This window comes from Trachemys scripta, chromosome 4 (assembly GCF_013100865.1).
Source record: "Trachemys scripta elegans isolate TJP31775 chromosome 4, CAS_Tse_1.0, whole genome shotgun sequence".
NCBI classification, from domain to species: Eukaryota; Metazoa; Chordata; order Testudines; family Emydidae; genus Trachemys; species Trachemys scripta.
The window spans coordinates 11,282,479-11,302,097 of NC_048301.1; the positions used below are offsets into that span (position 1 = coordinate 11,282,479).

General features: G+C 48.2%; 1 protein-coding gene across 1 annotated transcript; it reads right to left on the reverse strand.

The window, feature by feature from the left end:
- Positions 1–315: 315 nt before the first annotated feature.
- OTX2 (orthodenticle homeobox 2) lies at positions 316–8,672 on the reverse strand. The gene is made up of 5 exons (XM_034770582.1): positions 8,450–8,672; positions 8,232–8,317; positions 3,859–4,077; positions 3,209–3,360; positions 316–1,103 (listed from the first exon to the last, which is right to left on the reverse strand). The coding sequence occupies exons 3-5, from the start codon at positions 3,953–3,955 to the stop codon at positions 483–485; spliced, it is 870 nt and encodes a 289-aa protein (XP_034626473.1). The 5' UTR covers positions 3,956–4,077; positions 8,232–8,317; positions 8,450–8,672; the 3' UTR covers positions 316–482.
- Between the last annotated feature and the right edge of the window lie 10,947 nt (positions 8,673–19,619).

The window sequence follows — 19,619 nt, forward strand, 5'->3', positions numbered from 1 at the left end:
CAAAGATTTTTAACCAAGGGTTGGCTAGCACGCTGGAAACCTCTGGGTGAAGGATCTTTCCACACACACACAAAAGAAAGGAGAGAGAAAAAAAAACACAACCAAACCTAGACTTTCTTTTTAAAACTGGCCCATAGGTGGAATGATCTGCCATTCCTTTCAAACAAAGAAACCCAACAGTTGGCTAAAACTATAAAGAACACAGGTAGGTCTGTCTGCTTCTGCTCAGTAGATGATCTGTCCTTTTAAGGCCTTCTTCCTTCATTTCTTCTTTATTCCTTTCCAGAGCTTTTGGGCAGGAGGTGAATCTAGGTATGATCACACCAACTGTCTCTTTTTTTTTCTTTTTTTTTTTCTTTTTTTTTTTCTCTTTAATTTAACCAAGACCTGACTAAAACTGGAATGTTCAGCCCAGTATGTTTATTATTATTATTTCTTTATTATTCATATTTATTCTTATCACAAAGGGGTCCTACAGGCCTTCACAAAACCTGGAACTTCCATGAAGATGTCTGGTCTTTATAATCCAAGCAGTCAGCATTGAAGTTTAGCTTCCAGGAGGCGGTTTGGTCCTTATAATCCAAGCAGTCGGTGGTTGAGTTAAAGCCCAAACTTGATGCTCCATAGCCCTGGGTGGAAAGGGAAGCTGGGGACTGGTTGAGATGGCTGGTGACTGCATTGGTGCCCATAGGGCTGAGTGTGGCCCCTGGTCCAGGAAGCTGGTGGTGCATCGGGGTCAAATAAGATCCACAATCCATCCCCCCGAAGTAGGAGGTTGAACCAGCGTAGCCTTGGCTGTAACCTGAAGCCTGGGTGTAGGTCATGGGGTAGGAGCGCTGCATGCAAGAAGAGGATGTGGACAGGGGGTCTGAGAGTGGGGAGATGGAAGCCGGGCTCCAGATAGACACGGGGGCGCTGCTGCTGGAAATGGCTGGGACGGAGGTGCTGGAAGGGGGGGTGAACTGCCCGCTGGTGCCGCTCTCCGAACTTACTTCGCGAGCCGGGGAGCTCTTCTTCTTGGCCGGCCGCACTTTGCTCTGGCCCCCGTTCTGCTGCTGCTGTTGCTGCTGGCGGCACTTGGCCCGGCGGTTTTTGAACCACACCTGGGAGGGAAGGCGAGAGAGAAGCCGCGGGTTAGTGCCGCGAATGCCCCTGCCCAGGGGCGAGGAGGGGGTCGGAGGCGCCCGGGGGTTATCCCAGCGGGGGCTGGTTTGAAAGGGGTCCCACACTGCGGGATTGGGAGGAGGAAGAAGTAGAAATGAGCAAATCAAACCGTTTAATAAGGGCATGGTGGGGGGGGGGAATAACCCTCTCAATCTGCTCTGCCTGCCAGCCTCGGGCCCCCCAGGGCCGCCAGTTAATTGGAAACAATAGAGCCTCACACCGGGTGGAAACAGGGAGACAAAGGGGAGAGCGTGTTCGCAGAGGCGTTGCTTGTCCCTGAGGCAGGCGGCGGATTCTCCGCTCCCGGCCCAGCTGCCCGGCCTCGCCGATGGACATGCAGAGCAGGTATTTGATTGGGGGATTATTCGCGCCGCGGGGAACCCAGGCATCCGGGGCTGCTGCCCACTGATCCCAACAACCCACTTCCACTCGTGCCCTCTCGCCTCGACCCTTCCCTCTCCTGGAGGCTCTGCCAGGCCCCAAGGCACTGCTCGCTGCCAGTTAGGGTCTACAGAAAGTCTTGGTCCTGTTGTGTGGACAGTTTACTGGGGGAGGGGAGAAGAGGAAGGGGAAATGGGGCCTTTAACATGATAGCACTGCTGGTTTTTGCAGATGGCACCTTCGCTGTAGCTAGTTGCTTGTGTTGCCCATATAGACCAGGCGCTGCAGATTCCCAAGATCAGTTGGCTATTTAAAGATGTGTTGCCCTTTACTGCAATTGGCCTTTTGGCCCTATAGATGCCCTGGGACCAGTGACACAGAGAGGGTAACATAGACCCTTTCACTCAGGTTTAGGTCCCGATCCTGCGGAGGATCTCTCCTGGACCGGTAGAGTCAATGGCAAAAACAGGTCCTGTGGGAGTGGGACCCTGGTAAGTTTCAAACAACTGGCTCTGCTGCTCAGATAAAAACCCTAAAACCAAGGTGGGTAGAGGGAGGGAGGCTGGCGCCCCCAGACACGAGAAGACTAGGCTAATAAAACTCCCTGAAAGTTGTTTGCGCCAAACAAACGTTCGGAGCTCAGTCCTTACTCGGGCCAAAGGGACTTCCCTGGGATTTTTGCCTGAGTAAGGAAGGCAAGACTAGATCCCTCCTCCCCCATTCTCTTCCCTACCCACCACTCCAGTCCCTCAGTGAGTGTGAGAGCCAGATTTCTGCTGCCCCTTGACTCAGTTGGAAACACTGTTAAGGTTCCCAGCAAACCCCCCCCCCCCCAGCCTTCATCCACTGACGTCAAAACACCTCTGGCTTTGAATAGGTGCAGGAGGGGTCCCTTGTCTGGAGTCTAATGGCCTCCCAGACACTTGCTCTCCAATTAGCTGGCGGGGCAGGCGGAGGTGAGACCTTGCAGCTGTCCCCGTTGCCTATGGAGTCTCTGTAGCCTCCGTCAATGGCTCTGGGAGCTGCTTCCAAGCGGCAAAGAGGCCCCCCGGACTGGCTGCGGGAGCACAGGCTGGGCCTGGGTTTGAGTCTATTTGTGACACCGCTCAGGCAGGGAGAAAAGGGGGAAATCAGACTCCCCGCTAAAGCCACTGAGCTGCGTTTTGCAGGAGTGCGCGCCAGCCAGGTTTCCTCCCTGAGCTTCCCATGCACGTTCCCTGGACCCCTTCCTGGGGCCTGCCCTGGCTCTCATTGCAATTCAGCGGGAGCAAGGATCGGGTCCCTTCGGCAGCTTCCAGGAGAGCAAGGATTGGCTGGGCCTAGGGCGTTTGTCCCCGAGCTGTCCCAGCTCTACAGACACCAGCAAAGGAACTGAACTCTCCCGGCCTAGCGGCGGCTCCTGACCACAAAACCTGCCTCTGGCAATTGCGATCCATGGAGAGGGCTGCTGGGGAGAGTCGTCTTTGGATTCCAGGGGATAAAGGCTGGGGCGAGGGGCGGAGGGCTGGGGCTAGGGCAGGCTGGGAGGCAGGACGGCCAGGGGAGTGCTTGAGGGAGGAAGGGGGCTGCTGATGGAGGGTGTCTTGGGGCGCCAGGTCCGGGAAGCTCCCAGCCCTGCGGGTGGCTGGCCTGGGTGAACGGGAGCGGGGGAATGGGTCCCTACCTGCACCCTAGACTCGGGCAGGTTGATTTTCAGAGCTACTTCCTCGCGCATGAAGATGTCCGGGTAGCGGGTCTTGGCGAACAGCGCCTCTAGCACGTCCAGCTGCGCCCGGGTGAAGGTGGTGCGCTCCCGCCGCTGCTTCCGAGGGGTCGCTGCGAAGAGCAGCCGGAGGCCCTTAGTGACATTCAGCAGCAGCCCCTCAGCCCAGCCGGGCAACCGGCCCAGGCACCGCGCAGACCCTTCCCCACAGCACCCCGCGCAGCGCCCCCCGGGGACAGCAAACCCCCCGCCCCCAGCGCCCCGAGCCCCTCATGGCAGGGACCCCCGCCCAGCCCCGCTCCCGCAGCCCCAAGCACCAGCTGGGAAAGTTACCGCGGCGGGGGAAGGCGCTAGGGCGCATTTCCCAGGGACATGCGCCCCCTGCCCCAAGCTACCCACCCCCCGCTTCCCAGCCCATGCCGGCCGCGCCTCTCCGGCCAGGAGGCAGGGCGTTCTTGGCTGCCCTGACCCCAGATCCTCTGGTTGGGGCTATGGAGTGTACCCAAGGCCGGGGGCCGGGGCGAGCCCTGCTCTCCAGGGGCCTGACTCAGTCCCCAGCGCAGCGGAGTCCTTTCCTCCCTCGGCAGCAGAGGCCGGGTCACGCCGCTTACCCGGGTATCCCACGGAAGGATGAAGCAAGTCCATGCCCGAGGTTGTCAGACTCAGCCCGTTGACTGCATAAGGTGGTTGCTTGAGATAAGACATCATGCTAAAGTTGTGCTTGGAGGGGAGTTGGCCAAAAATTCGGGGAAGGGGGAAAGGCCCGGAAGGTCTCGATTCCCTCGGGCGCGGAGATTCGGGGTCCCGGCGGGCTGGCTGAAATCAGGTGTCTACAAAGTGAAATTAAAAAAAGGAGGGGTTGGTTAATCGAGCTGTCTGGAGTCGATCTCTTATCTCCGCTGGCTTGTTTGAGTGTGAATCTCAACAGGCCAATCCCTCTGCTCGGAGACACCGAGACCTCCAGCTGCATTTTGGACCGGAGGATACTGACTAGATAAACGCATTTAAAAAACAAAACAAAAAAAGTTACACCCCATCCAGTAATTACAACCCGCCTCGCAGGAGCACAACCCCCCATGCCTTCAAATGCACACATTGTATTGCTACCCTGGGCATTTGCATAGGATTCGTTGGCTGGCACTAGCTAATTGTCTCAAACAAAACTTGATTGGGGCCATTTGCAGACACAAAGACCTCCTTGGCTAAATAAATAATGCTGATAACAAAGCCCATTGGTGAGAAACAAAGAAACAATTCAAGAAACTGATCTCTCCCTCGGTCTTGTTGCAGGGCTTTTTAATTACCCCAGCGTTTGCCACATTCAACTGCTACGAACCCCAAAATGCTGGTGCATTTAAGACCTGAAATGCTACCTTGGAAAGAGGCAAACTTTTCTGTCCCACCACGATCATTCCACGTTTGAAGTGATTTCTGTCAGCCATTTTTCACCTAATTAGTACTTTGGGTAATTAGATTTAGAGGTAAGTAAGAGATTTATTAGGCTTTCAGAAGCTCTTGCTTATGGAGCTAACGCTAAACAAACAAGCATTTAACTTTCAAACAGAAATCATCACATGGCTAAACTTGCTTCCAGATTTCCCCTGGTAGTAAAAGAGTATCATTGAACATCTGCAGCATTTTCTTTCCATTGCAAGACTGTGTTAACAGGAAGATGCACGTTACCATGCAATCCACTCTTGCATTTAGACTGTATACAGCTTTGTGGTCTTAAGAAACAGCGAGGTGATGGTAGGAGAAGTGTCATCATTTAACTTTCCAGCCACAAATTCCCTTTGGTGTTGTGTCCCAAGCCCTTCTGACACCTATTTGGAATGCAGCCGCCTGCCCCCCAAAAAAACTATTTACTTTTTCACCCTGCTTCAGGATTCCAAAGTGTGACATTAACACATCCTGGCAGATTAAAACATTAGCATTTCTTTAATAAAAATCTTGTCCTGCTCTTGGAAAGAGCTAAGGACTTTGCAACTTTGAGAAAGCGACATTTTTTTTCCAAAATGGCGGACAAAGGGTAAGGAATTTCCAAGTGTCCTAGTCTCTAGAAGATTTGGATAGTGATATTTTAGACTGGCTGGCTTCCTGCACAAGCAGCTATTTGAATGAACTCCTTAATAGGGAAGTTAATTTATTTTTCGCGTTACAAAAACATATCTCCTTTAATTGAAAGTTAATGCACCAAAAAAGTGAATGTTTGAGACATTTCAGGGTTTCCCCCCATATTCAAAGGTAGATATTTCATTAAATAAATACATCTCAGCCAAGTTATAAACAAAGACACCTTCCTCTATTTCAGTTCCTATGTTACTGCAAACCCCAGTCAAGATTTTGAATTAGTATTTTACTGGTTTTTTTTTTTTTTTTACTTTCCTGAATTGCATGAATTAATTAATACATTCAGATACTTATTATTGTATTTCCTCTTGAACCTAATTATAAATAATTTGCAAATCCTTCTTCTATTAGGGAGAAAAATAGGATAAGAAGATGTTTGTTTTAAAAAGAATATTGTGTGTGCATATTTGTGTGTTTGTGTGACATATACATGTATAATACACACATATACACACATTGGTCATTCACGCATCTGTTTCACAAAAATCCTTGGGGAAGAATTTAAGTTTAAATTTTTAAAATTCTCAGAACAAAAAAAAATCGCTCTTATTTGTATTGTTTTGATGTTTGACCACATGCAACTTTTAGGCCCAGTTTCCTACTGAAATAGGATTAAAAGCTTCCATCATTGGTGTCAAACTTTTTTCAAGTGAATTCGTTTTAGCCTTGGTGGGAGAGATTTTCCTATCCTCTTTTTTTTTTTTTTTAGTGCAGAAAAACTGCATCACTTTGAAAGTGGAGGGATACACTATAAACCCAAGGCGTTTACAAAACACACTTGCCTGCAAGTGGAAATACAATGAAAAGTTTGGTTTACGTCCTACCTGCTCAGCAGCGAAGCCCCTTTCCATGCGGGTTGGTTGATCTGACCTGCTTCATAGCAAGATCGCAGTTTTATACCTAACGGCTATTCTGCGCAATCTGTCACCTTTTTCTCTCTCCCAAAGATCCAATCTACCAGTTGCTCGCCCCTCGCTCAATAATAATTACCCCGTCCAAGAATTAATTATAATAAATGTTTTCTTGATAAACTAACGAGATAATCCGAGTGGCACACGGTCCCTAATTACGGGCCGCCAGACCCAGCTCTGCAGATCATGTGCACTGATTAATTTTCTGCCTGATGGCAATGAAACAAAACATATAGACTGGCACACTGTTTATCAAAACAAGAAGCCCGGTGTTTGGCCTTTTAAGAACTGCAGGGAAAGTTTGAGGCCTTGGGGAATCCACCAGGCTTTGGCTGAACGTGAGAGAATCATTTAAGAGACCCCCCCCCCTTTTTTGTGCATAGTCACTTTCTGGTTTTTAATATTTTTTGTGACAGTCTCTCTCCTTCCCTTTTAACAGGAAGGGGAACTTTTTGTATTCCAAAGTTAGCAGTGGGTTTAGAGGTCTGATCAAATTTTGCTTTTCATTCGACCCGACCAGTGTAACTAAAAACATTCCAAAACCTCAAAATTCTCCTTCATAAAAATAAATACAAAGTTTTAAAAACCCAGCCCTTCATTGCTATACAATGAAACCACAGGCAGGGTTAAAACCAGAGATCGACCCAGGAACGGACTAACCAACCGTATTATATTAAACCCCCCAAATCCTGCCAGGCTCACGCTTTTTAAAAACATTTGATTTGATTTGCACCTTAAGCCCGCTTGGGTCGCCATGAATGTAAACAAACGTAGCCCCGAATGACTGAATAAAGAAGAGATTACCACTGGGGAGAAACTTGCACTGAGGTTACCTTCTTCCACTAAAGGGGAACAAGTTTAAAGAGCTGTATGTATATTAGCTCCAGTTTAGCTAATAAAGGTGCTTTCAAAGAAGGGAAGTGCCTGCCACCTACATACGCCGGCCCGGAACCCAATATGTACCTACATACGCCGGAGTCCTGTATATAAAGCAAATGGCTTCTCTTTGAAAGCACCTTTCCAATGAAGCTGCGAACCATTCGTCTCCCTTTTAGAAATCGATCCAGTTCCTGTCATTCATTTAAACAGCAGATAGAAGCAGTTTCCCATTTATTTATTTATTCTCTCCACCCCAAGATGCTTTAAAGAGTCGCCCCCCCTGCACATATCCACTTTTTTTTTAATCTAACCCTTTTCTTGTTGCCTCGAGTCCTTTCTGGTCAAAGCCATGTTTGCAAAATGACTTTTTCCTTTGCTTAGTCTATCGATCGGGAGTCTTAGGCAGAAATCTGTTTATCAATAACCGCTGAGGCGAGGGGATTTAATTCCAATTATTTTTTTATTTAAAAAGTATATGTACCGCCAGAGAGCGGCTCGAGTCAAGAGGATCAGGCCAATAACCACAACAATAAGGGTTGTTGTCCCCCTCCCCCCCATGGAAAAACTCGATCTTGTGGAGGAGAGTCCCACAGACAACAGCATAAAGGAAGGGAAGGGGGAAATTCGAGGGGCTGTATCTACCCGCCTCCTCAATTAGCTAATTTGGTCCCTGCATTTTCATCCAGAGGAAAGACTCTACATTTCGGGGAAAGGAAAATGATTTAAATTGGGGGCATAGGCGAGCCAGTTTCTAAACATGCTCCTCTCCCCTCTCTTCCCTCCCCCCCAGGACTGCGAAAATATGATCGTTCTAAATCAAAACAATGGGTTACGTTTCCTTCCAAAAATGATATCTAAAGAGAGTCTTGATGCTTCGGATGACTGCCCGGTGCAAAGAGAAATCCGCCCTCACCCGTTCCCCAAAAAGCAAGCAAGCATTTTATTGTCAACTCTCCTGATACAGCAGCTCAGGTTTACAGGCGAGATTCAGGGGGTACAGCAGAATCCCATCCACATGCGCCGAAAAACGATTCTTTCAAAAAAGCAAACCCCTTTTCACTTACCTTGAAGCGTCTAGGGAGGCGTGTGCCGGGGGCAGGGCAAAAAACGGACCAAATGATCCTGGCCAAATTCAAAATCAAGAGTTCTCCTACAAAAGAAATCACAAAGCAGTAGGTTAGAAATCTTGCATTCTGGATCCACCTGGCCCAAGAAGTCAACGAAAAAGGGGCGAGCGAGGCTACAGGCGAGCGAGGGGCCGGGGTGTGGATTCGATACCTACAAAGTCGGCCGTTGCAGGATCTGGCCAAGTGATTTGCTTTTTAATAACAGTGGAGAGTGAGTTGGAGCTGAGGTCTCTACCTCTCTCGGGGAGATTTGCTGAGAAAGCGCCGCTCTGGCAACTTTTTGACGCAAACTCTCCAACCAATGGCAGGCAGAGAATGATTGACACATCTAAGCCAGGGGGGAAATAATAAAAACACACAACAGGGGGAGGAAAACAGGCCACTGCTGCACCAGGGGGACAATCAGGCAACAAATAACAGCGACCAAAATGACACCAGAATATACATAAAAGAAACGATGCTCGCTTTAAAAATATACATTCTGGGCTGGGGCATATGAACTAATTGTACAATTAACATGACGGACAGCAAAGATCACGTTACCCTATTGCTGGGGAGAGGAGGAAGCGGGGGGGGGGGAGATAACACACTCACACACACACTCACACACACACAAAAATGAGGATATTAAAATATAAGAGTAAACATTATGGGAAAGGGGGGGAAAAGTGGGTAAATACAGGGGACTGCAAAGCAAAAGCTGCCAAGAAGCTCTTGGATTAAAAGCAAAACGCCTGTCAAAGACGAAGACGTTGAGGTATCAAAGAAAGTGAAACTAAGCCAGAGAAAGGGAGAAAGAAGGCGCCAGCACAAACTATTTCAGGGGGCTCCCCCCCCCCCACCTGCCATACTAAACACACGAATGGTTAGCGGATCTGGGCTAGGACAAGGGCAGACAGAAAACGGGCTACCACTGTCCCTGCGCTAGATTTCCAGTTTAGGGTCCAGTGGATTGCTGCAAGAATAGATATTCCAGAGGGCATGGGATAGCCAGCGCAAAGGAGCCATCCGCCATCCCGGGGGGTGTGTGTATAATATATATACACCTATAACATATATAGAACCTATGCAGTATATAATATACATACACCTAGAATATATATAGAACCTATGCAGTCAAAATGGGGGTCTGGGGCGAGCTGGATTGAATTTACAGTCCCTATAGGACATGCAAATATTTAAATACAAATAAAGGGGATGCGGCAGGGGAGGGGGATATTGTACGGTTCCTAGCTGCAAGCAAAATCCGGAGAAATCCCGAAATGTCAGCGATCTGCTGGCAGCACCAAGGAGCGGTAGATACCCGTTGCACTTTATACACGTCCCATCGGACTGCGATCGCTGCCGAACTTTTCCCCACCGCGCGGAGAGCGAGCAAGCCCAATGAACACGTTTAAAATAGGCTTTTTAACAAAAAAAATCTCGCGGCGATCAGGAGACAGAAAGCAACCAAGAAAGCGGCGCCCCTGCCTCCACCGGCACCGGGGGAAAAAATAAAATAAAACCAGCTCGAGCCTTTGAATGTGGCGACCTGTGGCAATGAAGTTAGAGGAATTAATGCGTCTCTTTGTGGCGCTTTCTTAGGCGGTTTGTGTGGAATCAAACGTGGTTGTCCTTGGGACGGACAGCAATTAACGCATGATTTCAATGCAGCCGAGTTAGCAATTTGCAGCACAGCTTCTGGAGTTTTATTTGGGGGGGTTAAAGAAAACAAAAAGCAACGTAAAACAACAACAATCGCCCGCCCCCCTTCCGTCCCTGCCCTTTGCTCCGCTTGTCTCCCACTTCCAGGGCTACTTTTCGGGAAGTTCTGCTGGCCGGGACGCAGCCCAGAGAACCCGGAACTGAAGTTGCAGTTGCTTGTTGGGGACCCAGCAGTGTCCAATTCCCTGCTTGCCCAAGATAATTAAAGCATAGATCCACCATCCCACTTTTTAGCAGCCCTGACACATTTATTTTGAGGGGGGGGGGAGTCCTGGCTCTTTGTAAACCCCCCCCCCAGTTACTAGATACAGATCTGTGCATACAATACTTCACTCTGAAATGATGTGAATATCCCGAGATAGGCACCGCCACCCCACCCCTCCGAATTTCATTTAACATAGCAGCAATAATAAATATCGAAATTCAATCCCCCCCCACACACATTCGTCCCCACACTATTTAATAACCTTGGAAGAAATCTAAAGATAATTATTTCCCGTGTATCCTGGGGCAGAAGGAATTTTTTTTTCTGAGTCGAAATCAATTTTTAAAAGGGGGGCAGTAAAAGGGGAATGGGGTCCGTAAATGGGGGTGGAGTGGGAGACGCAGTTAAATAAAATACAGCGCCCAAGAAACTAGTTAAAAGCTGGGATAGAAGATCTGGAACTACGTTATAGTCCAAGCCACAGGACTTGTGGTAAAAACAACCAGGAGTCTGGTGGCACCTTAAAGACTAACAGATTTATTTGGGCATAAGCTTTCGTGGGTAAAAACCTCACTGAAATATCCAATCTAGCAGCAGCTCCTGAAACTGACCATGCTTATATCTTGTGGGGCAGTGTGGATAAGTGATCCCTTTCCCGTAGATAGGGGACTGCATGAGGCGAGCTCTCAGCCCTTTCCTTTGCCCTCTGGTCTAATAACTTTTGGAATAATCGCACGGCCAATAAAACAAGTGGCAGAAATGGACGGTGTTACTTAAATAAACAAGGGTCTCTTTAAAATTCTCATCCACTTCAGATGTCTAAAGTAAGATTGTGATGATTTTGTCACGGTTTGGTAAATTTACCCCTTTAAGAGGCTTTCATAAATCCCAGAACACACCTTCAGCCAGATTTGAATATAGATTTAGGTTTTAAAACCCAGAAGCTGGGAACACCGCTTTATCAAAGAGAATTTCCCTTTAGCTTAGCAATGTGCTGGAATGGCTCTTGCAAAGATTGGATCTGAAAGGGGGAAAAAAAAGGGGGAACCTTTTTTTCTGGAGGAATTCTGCACAGACTTTGAAGCAGCTGCTGGCTTCAGTTTTCCTGCAGCTAATGGGAAAGTTGCAAAAACTGGTTCTCCCGCTGTAAGAATTTGCGTTTTCATTTTTTTTTAAACTTTCCAATCTGTTCTTTTCAATTTGGAAACCATTTCAGATCAGGGGCAGCCCCAGAAACCCAGTCTAGCTCGGGATAAATTGATAGTCAGTGGACGCTGCGTGTTGAACTATAAGAACTTTTGTCCTCTGAGAACCAAAAATCTACTTCTGGGATGAAAAGCGCTCTCACTTCTGATTTTCAGTAAGTTCTTCGACTTCCAATACCAATTGCGTTAAATAGCCATTCATTTCCTCTCTCTCTGCATAGATGTATCAGTCATTCTCTCTCTTTCGCTCTCTATTTATTTCTGATTCCTTTGGCATTATTTTGCAATCCTACTAAGTTGACTGTTTTGCAAGCGTTTATTGCTGTTTGTATTTATTTCCCCGCCGGCGGATAGCGCTGAACTGCTCGGTTTGTATATGATGACAAAAAGAAAGAGTTTATTGTGGGAGACTTAAGCAAGCCCCCGTAAAACGCACCGATTTATGATTTGCCACCTTTCTGTAGCTGGTCGGATCCGGGGAGCAATGCATGCCACTCACTTCGCTTTTCCCTCAGCGGATTTGTGTCTAGTTAAAATATTCCGCACTTCCCTTGCATTTTATCTGCAATTCAGCTGCGGTTTCCAACACTTCTCCTGACCCCCCCCCCCAAAAAAAACTTATTTTTCTTGGGGAGGGGGGAGGATGCGATTTAAACAGCCATTCACAAATACCAAGAGCCACTTTTCAGAAATGTTACCAGTCCTTGCCATGTTCAAAAGAGCTCCCTTTTCATGTTGTCTCAGAGCTGCAGACTCTCCTTTGGGTTTTTATCTTAGTCTCCATCCCAGCCTCGATTAAACCAACTTTCATAATTTGTATGGGGGGGAAGAGTGGGGAGGAGATGGGGGAAGAAATCTGGCAATCTGGAAGCTGCCAATTTTACAGCCATCTATTTCCTAAACATGATACACTGAGCGAGAGGGAGAGAAGAGGGAACTACACCCGAGGAAGGGCTGAACATGAACTCTTGCCCAAACCAGAAAAGTCTCCCTGAAATCAAGAAATAAATTCGCAGTGCGAATGTGACCGTAACAAAAGAAGACCTTGTGTGTTTCCGGAGAGAGCTGGCTGGGGGTTGTGCAGATGAGTGTCTTTGGGCGAAGAGGCGAAAAAGAGATGGGTGTGGGTCGGGTGCGAACTAGGGTGGAAATGTTCTGTGCATCTCTGGGGGAAGTGTGGGAGCCGGTGGGTATCAGTTTCCGTAATTTTCCTCTCCTAGCCTGAGTTGCCGGGATGATCAGCTCTGTGTTCAGGTTCTAGCCTGGTATTAAAACCACGACCACACTCCAGTATCTAGCGTGCTGGCAAACTTCATAGCCAGCTTGGAGGGGAGGGAAACCAGGGTTTGTCAGAAAGAAGAAAAATAAACCCTCAGCGAAGCTTGAAACGAGTCTTTCCTTCCTAACCTTTTCCAGCCTTTATTTCCCGCAGATGGGGAAAAAACAACAACTTTTTTAGTGAGATCCGCAAAGAACTTTCCCTCTCCTTTGGTTTCCTTTGGACTTTTAATCAGAGCCCATCAGCTGCAGTCATATATACAAGAATCGATATAAAGTAATCCGTGGAGCTGGGATAAGGTTTTAATCGAAAATCTTCTTTGCCATTCTTTGCAGATCTTCTTTAGCCGCTGGCTGGTGGAGAAACAAATGTTCATTTGCCCCCCCCCCCCACGCACACACACACACAAAATGCAGAAAACTTGCAAAAGATCAGAAACCAACTGTTGTTACCCCGTGAATAAGAAAGGAACCCTCGTGTTATCTTCTTTCTGTCCCTTACTTCCATCTATTGCTTGATGGGTTTTGTACATTCATCTCTGAACAGAACCATAGTTTCATCTTTTAAATGGCATGTTGGAAATATGATTTTACCTGCAAAAGAAAGGGGCGGATTTGTGTGTGTTGTTAGCAAAGATCAAAACAAGCATAACAGGGTCAGGAAATCTTCTAGTAAACGAAATCCTTTAATTTGCCAAAGATTAAGGAAGGACTATCACACTTTTTAAAACCGTTTTTTTTGTTTGTTTTTGTTAAATGATCTACAATTTAACTCGCTTCTTTCATTTCAGGAAATATTTATTTTCCACTGTCAAAAACCAGTCTTTAGTCCTTTCAAAATAGCGCTAGGTATTTTGCTCAGAGGGGATGGGGGGAAAGCCAGCGTTTTAAACAATACCACCAGCTTCAATTTGTTTTGTTATTTTAAATTCATTGTAAATCCATTCTGGCTCCCCTGTGTTCCTGCCTGATTAAACTGTGTGATTTGTCCCCCCAAAAGCTGCACATTATCTACAAGTGCAAGTCCATTTGCAAGCATCAGCCTCGGGTTTAATGTGAGCAAACTGGACCGAGTAAAAAAGTTTACCCGCGTAATTGCAGCTAAGAGTCGACTATAGTTGGTTTAATCATTGTTTTCTATCTGATAAGTGCGTTTTAAAGAATGGACACGGCCTTTTTTTTTTTTTTAATCTGAAGGAAGCGAGCCTGCCTGGCCATATTTGAAACCCAAGCTGGCGTTTTATCTGTATAGAATTTCAATTTATTTAAAAGCCTGGTATTTAATAAACGACATGGGCCACATTTAGTTTAGGCAGCTTCCCCCCCCCCCTTTCCCTCCCCCCGGGTTGTACTTTCTCCGTAATCATGTCTAATGAAAAAGTGGGATTTCCCCATTATTTAGAGGGGGAAAAAAAGTGAAAATATAATGCATCTTCATTAGGAAAATTGACTGCTGTGCTCAAGACAGTTCTTAATTGAAAAGGCAACCTATTTTAATGGTGTGGGTGAGGAGAAGATTACATACTTTATCCAAACACAAAGACAATTAATAATGAGAAGCAGCCTGCTACCATTAACGCTAATGCAGTTGCATCAATGTCAGTGTAAGTGCCCATACCTGAGACATACAGTGAAATGCACCCCCGGTCCACTTGCCTGGCGTTCATTTCACCCTGTACCAGGGGGCGAGGACCGGCCACGTTATTTTTGCTCCAGTGATAACTGATAAAGAGCAGAAACGAGGCACGGATGCCCCCGATTTTGGTTTCGTTTTTTTAATGGCAGTATAAACCAGCAAGTTGTACAAATCCAACTCGTCCCCTTGCGCATTTTAAAGGGGCTTTAATTGAGGGAAAGTGCATCGTTCAGGCCAGAACAATGCAGAGCGGGGTTAGCATTTAATCGGCCGGTCGCAAACGAATGTGTGTCCCAAAGCCACAGATAAATCGTTTCTCCCATCCCTGGCTAAAGATGAGCTTTCAACTAAACCACGCCGGAGTTTAATGCATTGGTTTGGGTTATTTTTTTGAAATCAGGTTTCATTCCAGGGTTTCGCTGAAAGCTCCATTTATGCAGATCTTAGGGTTTGTTTGTTTGTTTTGTTTTTCCAAACCAAGCTTTTCTTTTCGGGTCAAAAGATCAGTGACTCCAATGCGAAATGTCTGGCTAGAGAGAGAGAGATTGAAAGATACATTTAGAGGAGCTGGCTTTCCCTAAACGAAACAAAGTCGAGATCCATACAGCTCCAAGTCCCTCCTTTGGCAGCGACGCTGATTTATGAATTAAAAAATAGAAGACAATAAGCCAGCAGGTGTCAGTTCCCCTCCCCCACAACACATCCGCCGAGGTGCCACAAACACACTTTTTATGGCTGAATTTCGAGCGTCTTCTCCTACATTTTAACTATTGCTTTCCCGACACGACCCCTCCTCACTCAAGATTTGCACAGAAGTTTTCTGTAGGTCTTTGTAACAGTCAAGACAAAAGCTGGGGGTGGGGGGTGGGGTGGGAGACACATCCTATCTCTGTCTATGGAAACCGATTTCATTTCACTGCTGCTACGGAGTTTAGCTCGTCAGTTCTTTGTCAATTGCACCGAGCGGAGTTAGGTTGAAACAGGGGCCCGTGACGAGGCACAGACCGGCTCCACACCACACGTGCCCTGCCCAAGTGCTCACTGAACACGAGTCGGGAGCTCGGGGCAGTGGGGGTGAGTGGTAAGATAAGGGCAAAGTTTTGCCTGGGATTTTTGTAGCCCATGATCCAGGGCCGTCTCCCCAATGGCCGTGGTCCCTCCCCACCTGCCAGTATTATCGCCGGCGGGTCCTTTAACCCGACGGGTGGGGTCACCCCTGACTTTTCTCCCTCCTGCCCCCCCCCCCCCCCCCCCCCCCCCCCAGGGGCTGCTGATGGCGATCGCTGGCTGCAAACCTGGGGGAAGGAGGTTTCCAGGCGGGCCTGTTGGACGATCTAGACGTCCCGCACACCCCCCCCCCCCAATCAATCGCTCGCCCTAATTTGCAGGGGGTGGGGGAGAGGGAAGGGGGGAGCTGCTCGTTGAAATCCCCAAGGGGCTGGGACAGGGCCCAGGATTGCAGCTCCCCGAATAGGATTCACCCCCCCCAAATAACCCTGGGAGCTTTAGCCCCCGCGCCCAGCCGGCTTTGGGGGGCTGCCCCTGGCGGGGCTGGTCGCAGGCTGGGCTCGGCTCTGCCAGCCCCTCGGCGCAGGGCTCTGGGCCCAGCCACCAGCCCCGGCCCACGCTGCTGGCAGCTCCCGGCCCTTCCCCGGCCTCATTCCAGCGAGTCGGCTTCCCCGGAGCTGTTCTCCTCCCCCGGGCCTGTGCCCAGCCCGCGGGCCGCCAGCTGCAGGCTCAGCCCGCCTGGCGAGCCCCCGCCAGGGACAGCTGCCAGCCGGCTCAGCCCCAGAGGAGAGAGGGGAAGGGACCAGCCAGCGCCTGGACAGCTCCCGCCCCCAGACAGACAGACACAGAGTGCCCCAGCTCCCGCCCTCAGACAGACAGACACAGAGTGCCCCAGCTCCCGCCCTCAGACAGACAGACAGAGTGCCCAGCCAGCTCCTGCCCCCAGACAGACAGACACAGAGTGCCCAGCCAGCTCCTGCCCCCAGACAGACAGACACAGAGTGCCCCAGCTCCTGCCCCCAGACAGACAGACACAGAGTGCCCCAGCTCCCGCCCTCAGACAGACAGACAGACACAGAGTGCCCCAGCTCCTGCCCTCAGACAGACAGACACAGAGTGCCCCAGCTCCTGCCCTCAGACAGACACACAGTGCCCCAGCTCCTGCCCTCAGACAGACAGACAGACAGACACAGAGTGCCCCAGCTCTTGTCCTCAGACAGACATAGAGTGCCCAGCCAGCTCCTGCCCACAGACAGACACAGAGTGCTCCAGCTCTTGTCCTCAGACAGACAGACACAGAGTGCCCCAGCTATTGTCCTCAGACAGACAGACACAGAGTGCCCCAGCTATTGTCCTCAGACAGACAGACAGACACAGAGTGCCCCAGCTCTTGTCCTCAGACAGACAGACACAGAGTACCCAGCCAGCTCCTGTCCTCAGACAGACAGACAGAGCCCAGCCAGCTTCTGCCCTCAGACAGACAGACAGACACAGAGTGCCCTGCTACTCCCACCCTCAGACAGAGTGCCCCACCAGCTTCCGCCCTCAGACAGGTAAGTGACCAGCTGATCTCAGACAGACAGGTAAGTTCCAAGCCAGCACCTGCTGCCCTCAGACAGACATGTAAGTGCTCAGCTAGCTCCCGTAAGTTCGCAGACAGGCAGGGAAGTTCCTCCCACACAGGGAGCCATGTCCCACCATTTCTCTCCCAGAGACAGACAGGGATGTGACCCTCTAATGCTCTTTCCCAGATAGACAAAAGAGTGTTCCCCGCCCTCCAATGGACAGACAGAACAAAATGGGGTCTAACCTGCGTGCGCCTTGAGGTGCTCACACAATAGGAATGTTAAATGGTGATAGGGTGACCAGACAGCAAATGTGAAAAATCAGGACAGGGGGTGGGGGGTAATAGGAGCCTATATAAGAAAAAGACCCCAAAATCAGGACTGTCCCTATAAAATCGGGACATCTGGTCACCCTAAATAGTGATAAAGTGCCAGCTGGTTCTCTCCCCCAGATGGACAGACACACAAGCTCTGGCCTGTTGGCTTGGAGGTTTTTCCTCCCTCTTCACTCTCCTGCAGCATATTCCTACCCAAAGCACGTTGTTTCCTTCAAATCCCTTTCCCTGCCCATCACTGGCACACTCCTCATTCCCCAGCTGATCTGCCATGTCATCAATGCCTTTGGAATTCAAGTATGGGAGAATGTAACTCCCTGCTCCCTGCTAAAGCCAGAGGGACGACTTTCCCTCCTCTCCCTCACCTTAGCGTGGGGGAGTGCTGCTCCCCCTCTTCCTTGGCTGGTGAGGTGAGGCTTTACCACCAGGCAGCACAATTTGAAATGGGAGCCATTGTGTGGTTGAAGAGTTTCTGGGGCATCCAGCTCTCTGCCAGTAGGGAGAGAGGGATCCTTGCTAGGAATCCCCTGTCTATGTGCTCTTCTCTAAAGGAGGGTCTGGATTTCATGAAAATATCACTATCTTCTGAAATGTCCTGACACCTAAAATGGCAGGAAATTGCATCAAGCATTTCAAACTTTCTCTGAAAGGCTCTTTGCATTTCTACTGTTAGCTGGTTTTACATCAAGAGCCTAGGATGAATTTCAGCATTATCAATAGACACTGGGAAGAAGCTTGTCTTGTTCCCATTTTCTTTTCTTGGCTGTGTCCTGTCACCACAAGACAATGAAGTCCCCACATAAGGTGGAGGGCATAGTCTGACTGCCACTCACTCCTGGCTCTATCGCTTGGTGCAAGACAGAACCCTTGGAAAAGATTTCTCCTTCCAGAGCGGAAATACAGTTGCCTTTATGTAGCAGAAAATTCCAAACCACTCTGTTCCTCTAACACTTCATTGTGACCATTTCTTGGTGCCCGTGGCCAAGATTTTCTAAAGTGACTCGTGATTTTGGCTGCCTCAGATGATGCGCACCCCACCTGGGATGACGTAAAGGGGCCTAAATTTCAGAAATTGCAGAGAACCCAACTTCTGAAATTCAGGCCCCTTTAAGGTTTCTCAAGCTGAGCACCCAAAACCAGGTTCCCAATATCACTAGTCACTTTCAAAAACCTTGGCCATATGCGACTGTCCCCATATAGGTTTTCAGTGTCCCAGGCTGAGTGCATGGGTCAGAACAATAATATATCCTCCGGGATTCTCAATTCTCGGCTTCTCACAATGTCTCGACTTGCCTGTGTCATGCATCTTTCCCTCTTACTGCTTTAGAGAAAGAAGAAATGTGAAATTTAATATGTCCTGACACCACCTCGGTCAGTACCATCACTTTGGTAAAACACATAGGAAAGCAGAAACTGTGGCCAAATCTTACCCTTTGTAAGATCCATGCATTTAACCTCAACATAACTGTTCATGACCAGGGCAGTCGAGCTCATGACCTAACCTCCGTTCTTTGATTTATACACACCTGAGCTTGGGGTTTGGGCTTCGATAAGGTTTCCATATCTGCACTTTTACTGCATGCCACCATTGTTTAATCTATACTTACATATATAGTATGTGCATATTGTGTCTATGTTTTTGTATCTGCTATGAGCAACCCAGAATTCGTTTCCTAGTCATTTCTTTACTGCACACAATACTGACTTTCACAGAGAGGGTACTCACAATGTTTTACTGAAATGGCAGGGTTCAGACAGTTTATTCAACATATTCATTGTCAAGAAATGCAAAATATTGACTAGATGCAAAACCCCCACCGCTATATCCTAGTTAGGATGGTTACAATCACAAAATAAACGTAGCCCAGCAATACAACATATCCAGTATGTGTTATACTGCAACACATTTTATATAAACAATTTCCATTTTGTTGTGCTCCCTCACGCTTGCTGGGAAACATTTCAATAAAAGAAGACTGTTTAAACTTCTATATGTAACTCCTAATCGTTAGGTTAATTATATGAAGATTACTGGTTATTAAGAAAATGGAGAATGTTATCCATACCATTGGCCATACATTGCCCCGCCTTTATTATTCATGGGAGTCTTCCAGTTTGAGATGTACAAATGATTAGTGATCAAATGCAAAGCTACTTAAAATAATTAAAAAAAATGCATTGCATTATGAGCTCACAAACAAGCCCATTTTCTGGAAAAGATGTGCAAGTTTTTCTTAGAAAGATGGCCCAATATCCCAATGAAAATGGGCTTGGTTTGGAGCAGAAATATTTCTGAGCAAAACTAGCCCCATTTTTCTCAAGCAAAGATGGTTTTCACCTTGAAACAAGATCATTGTCAAGTTTGCCTGCTTCCAAGGCTAATATGTCT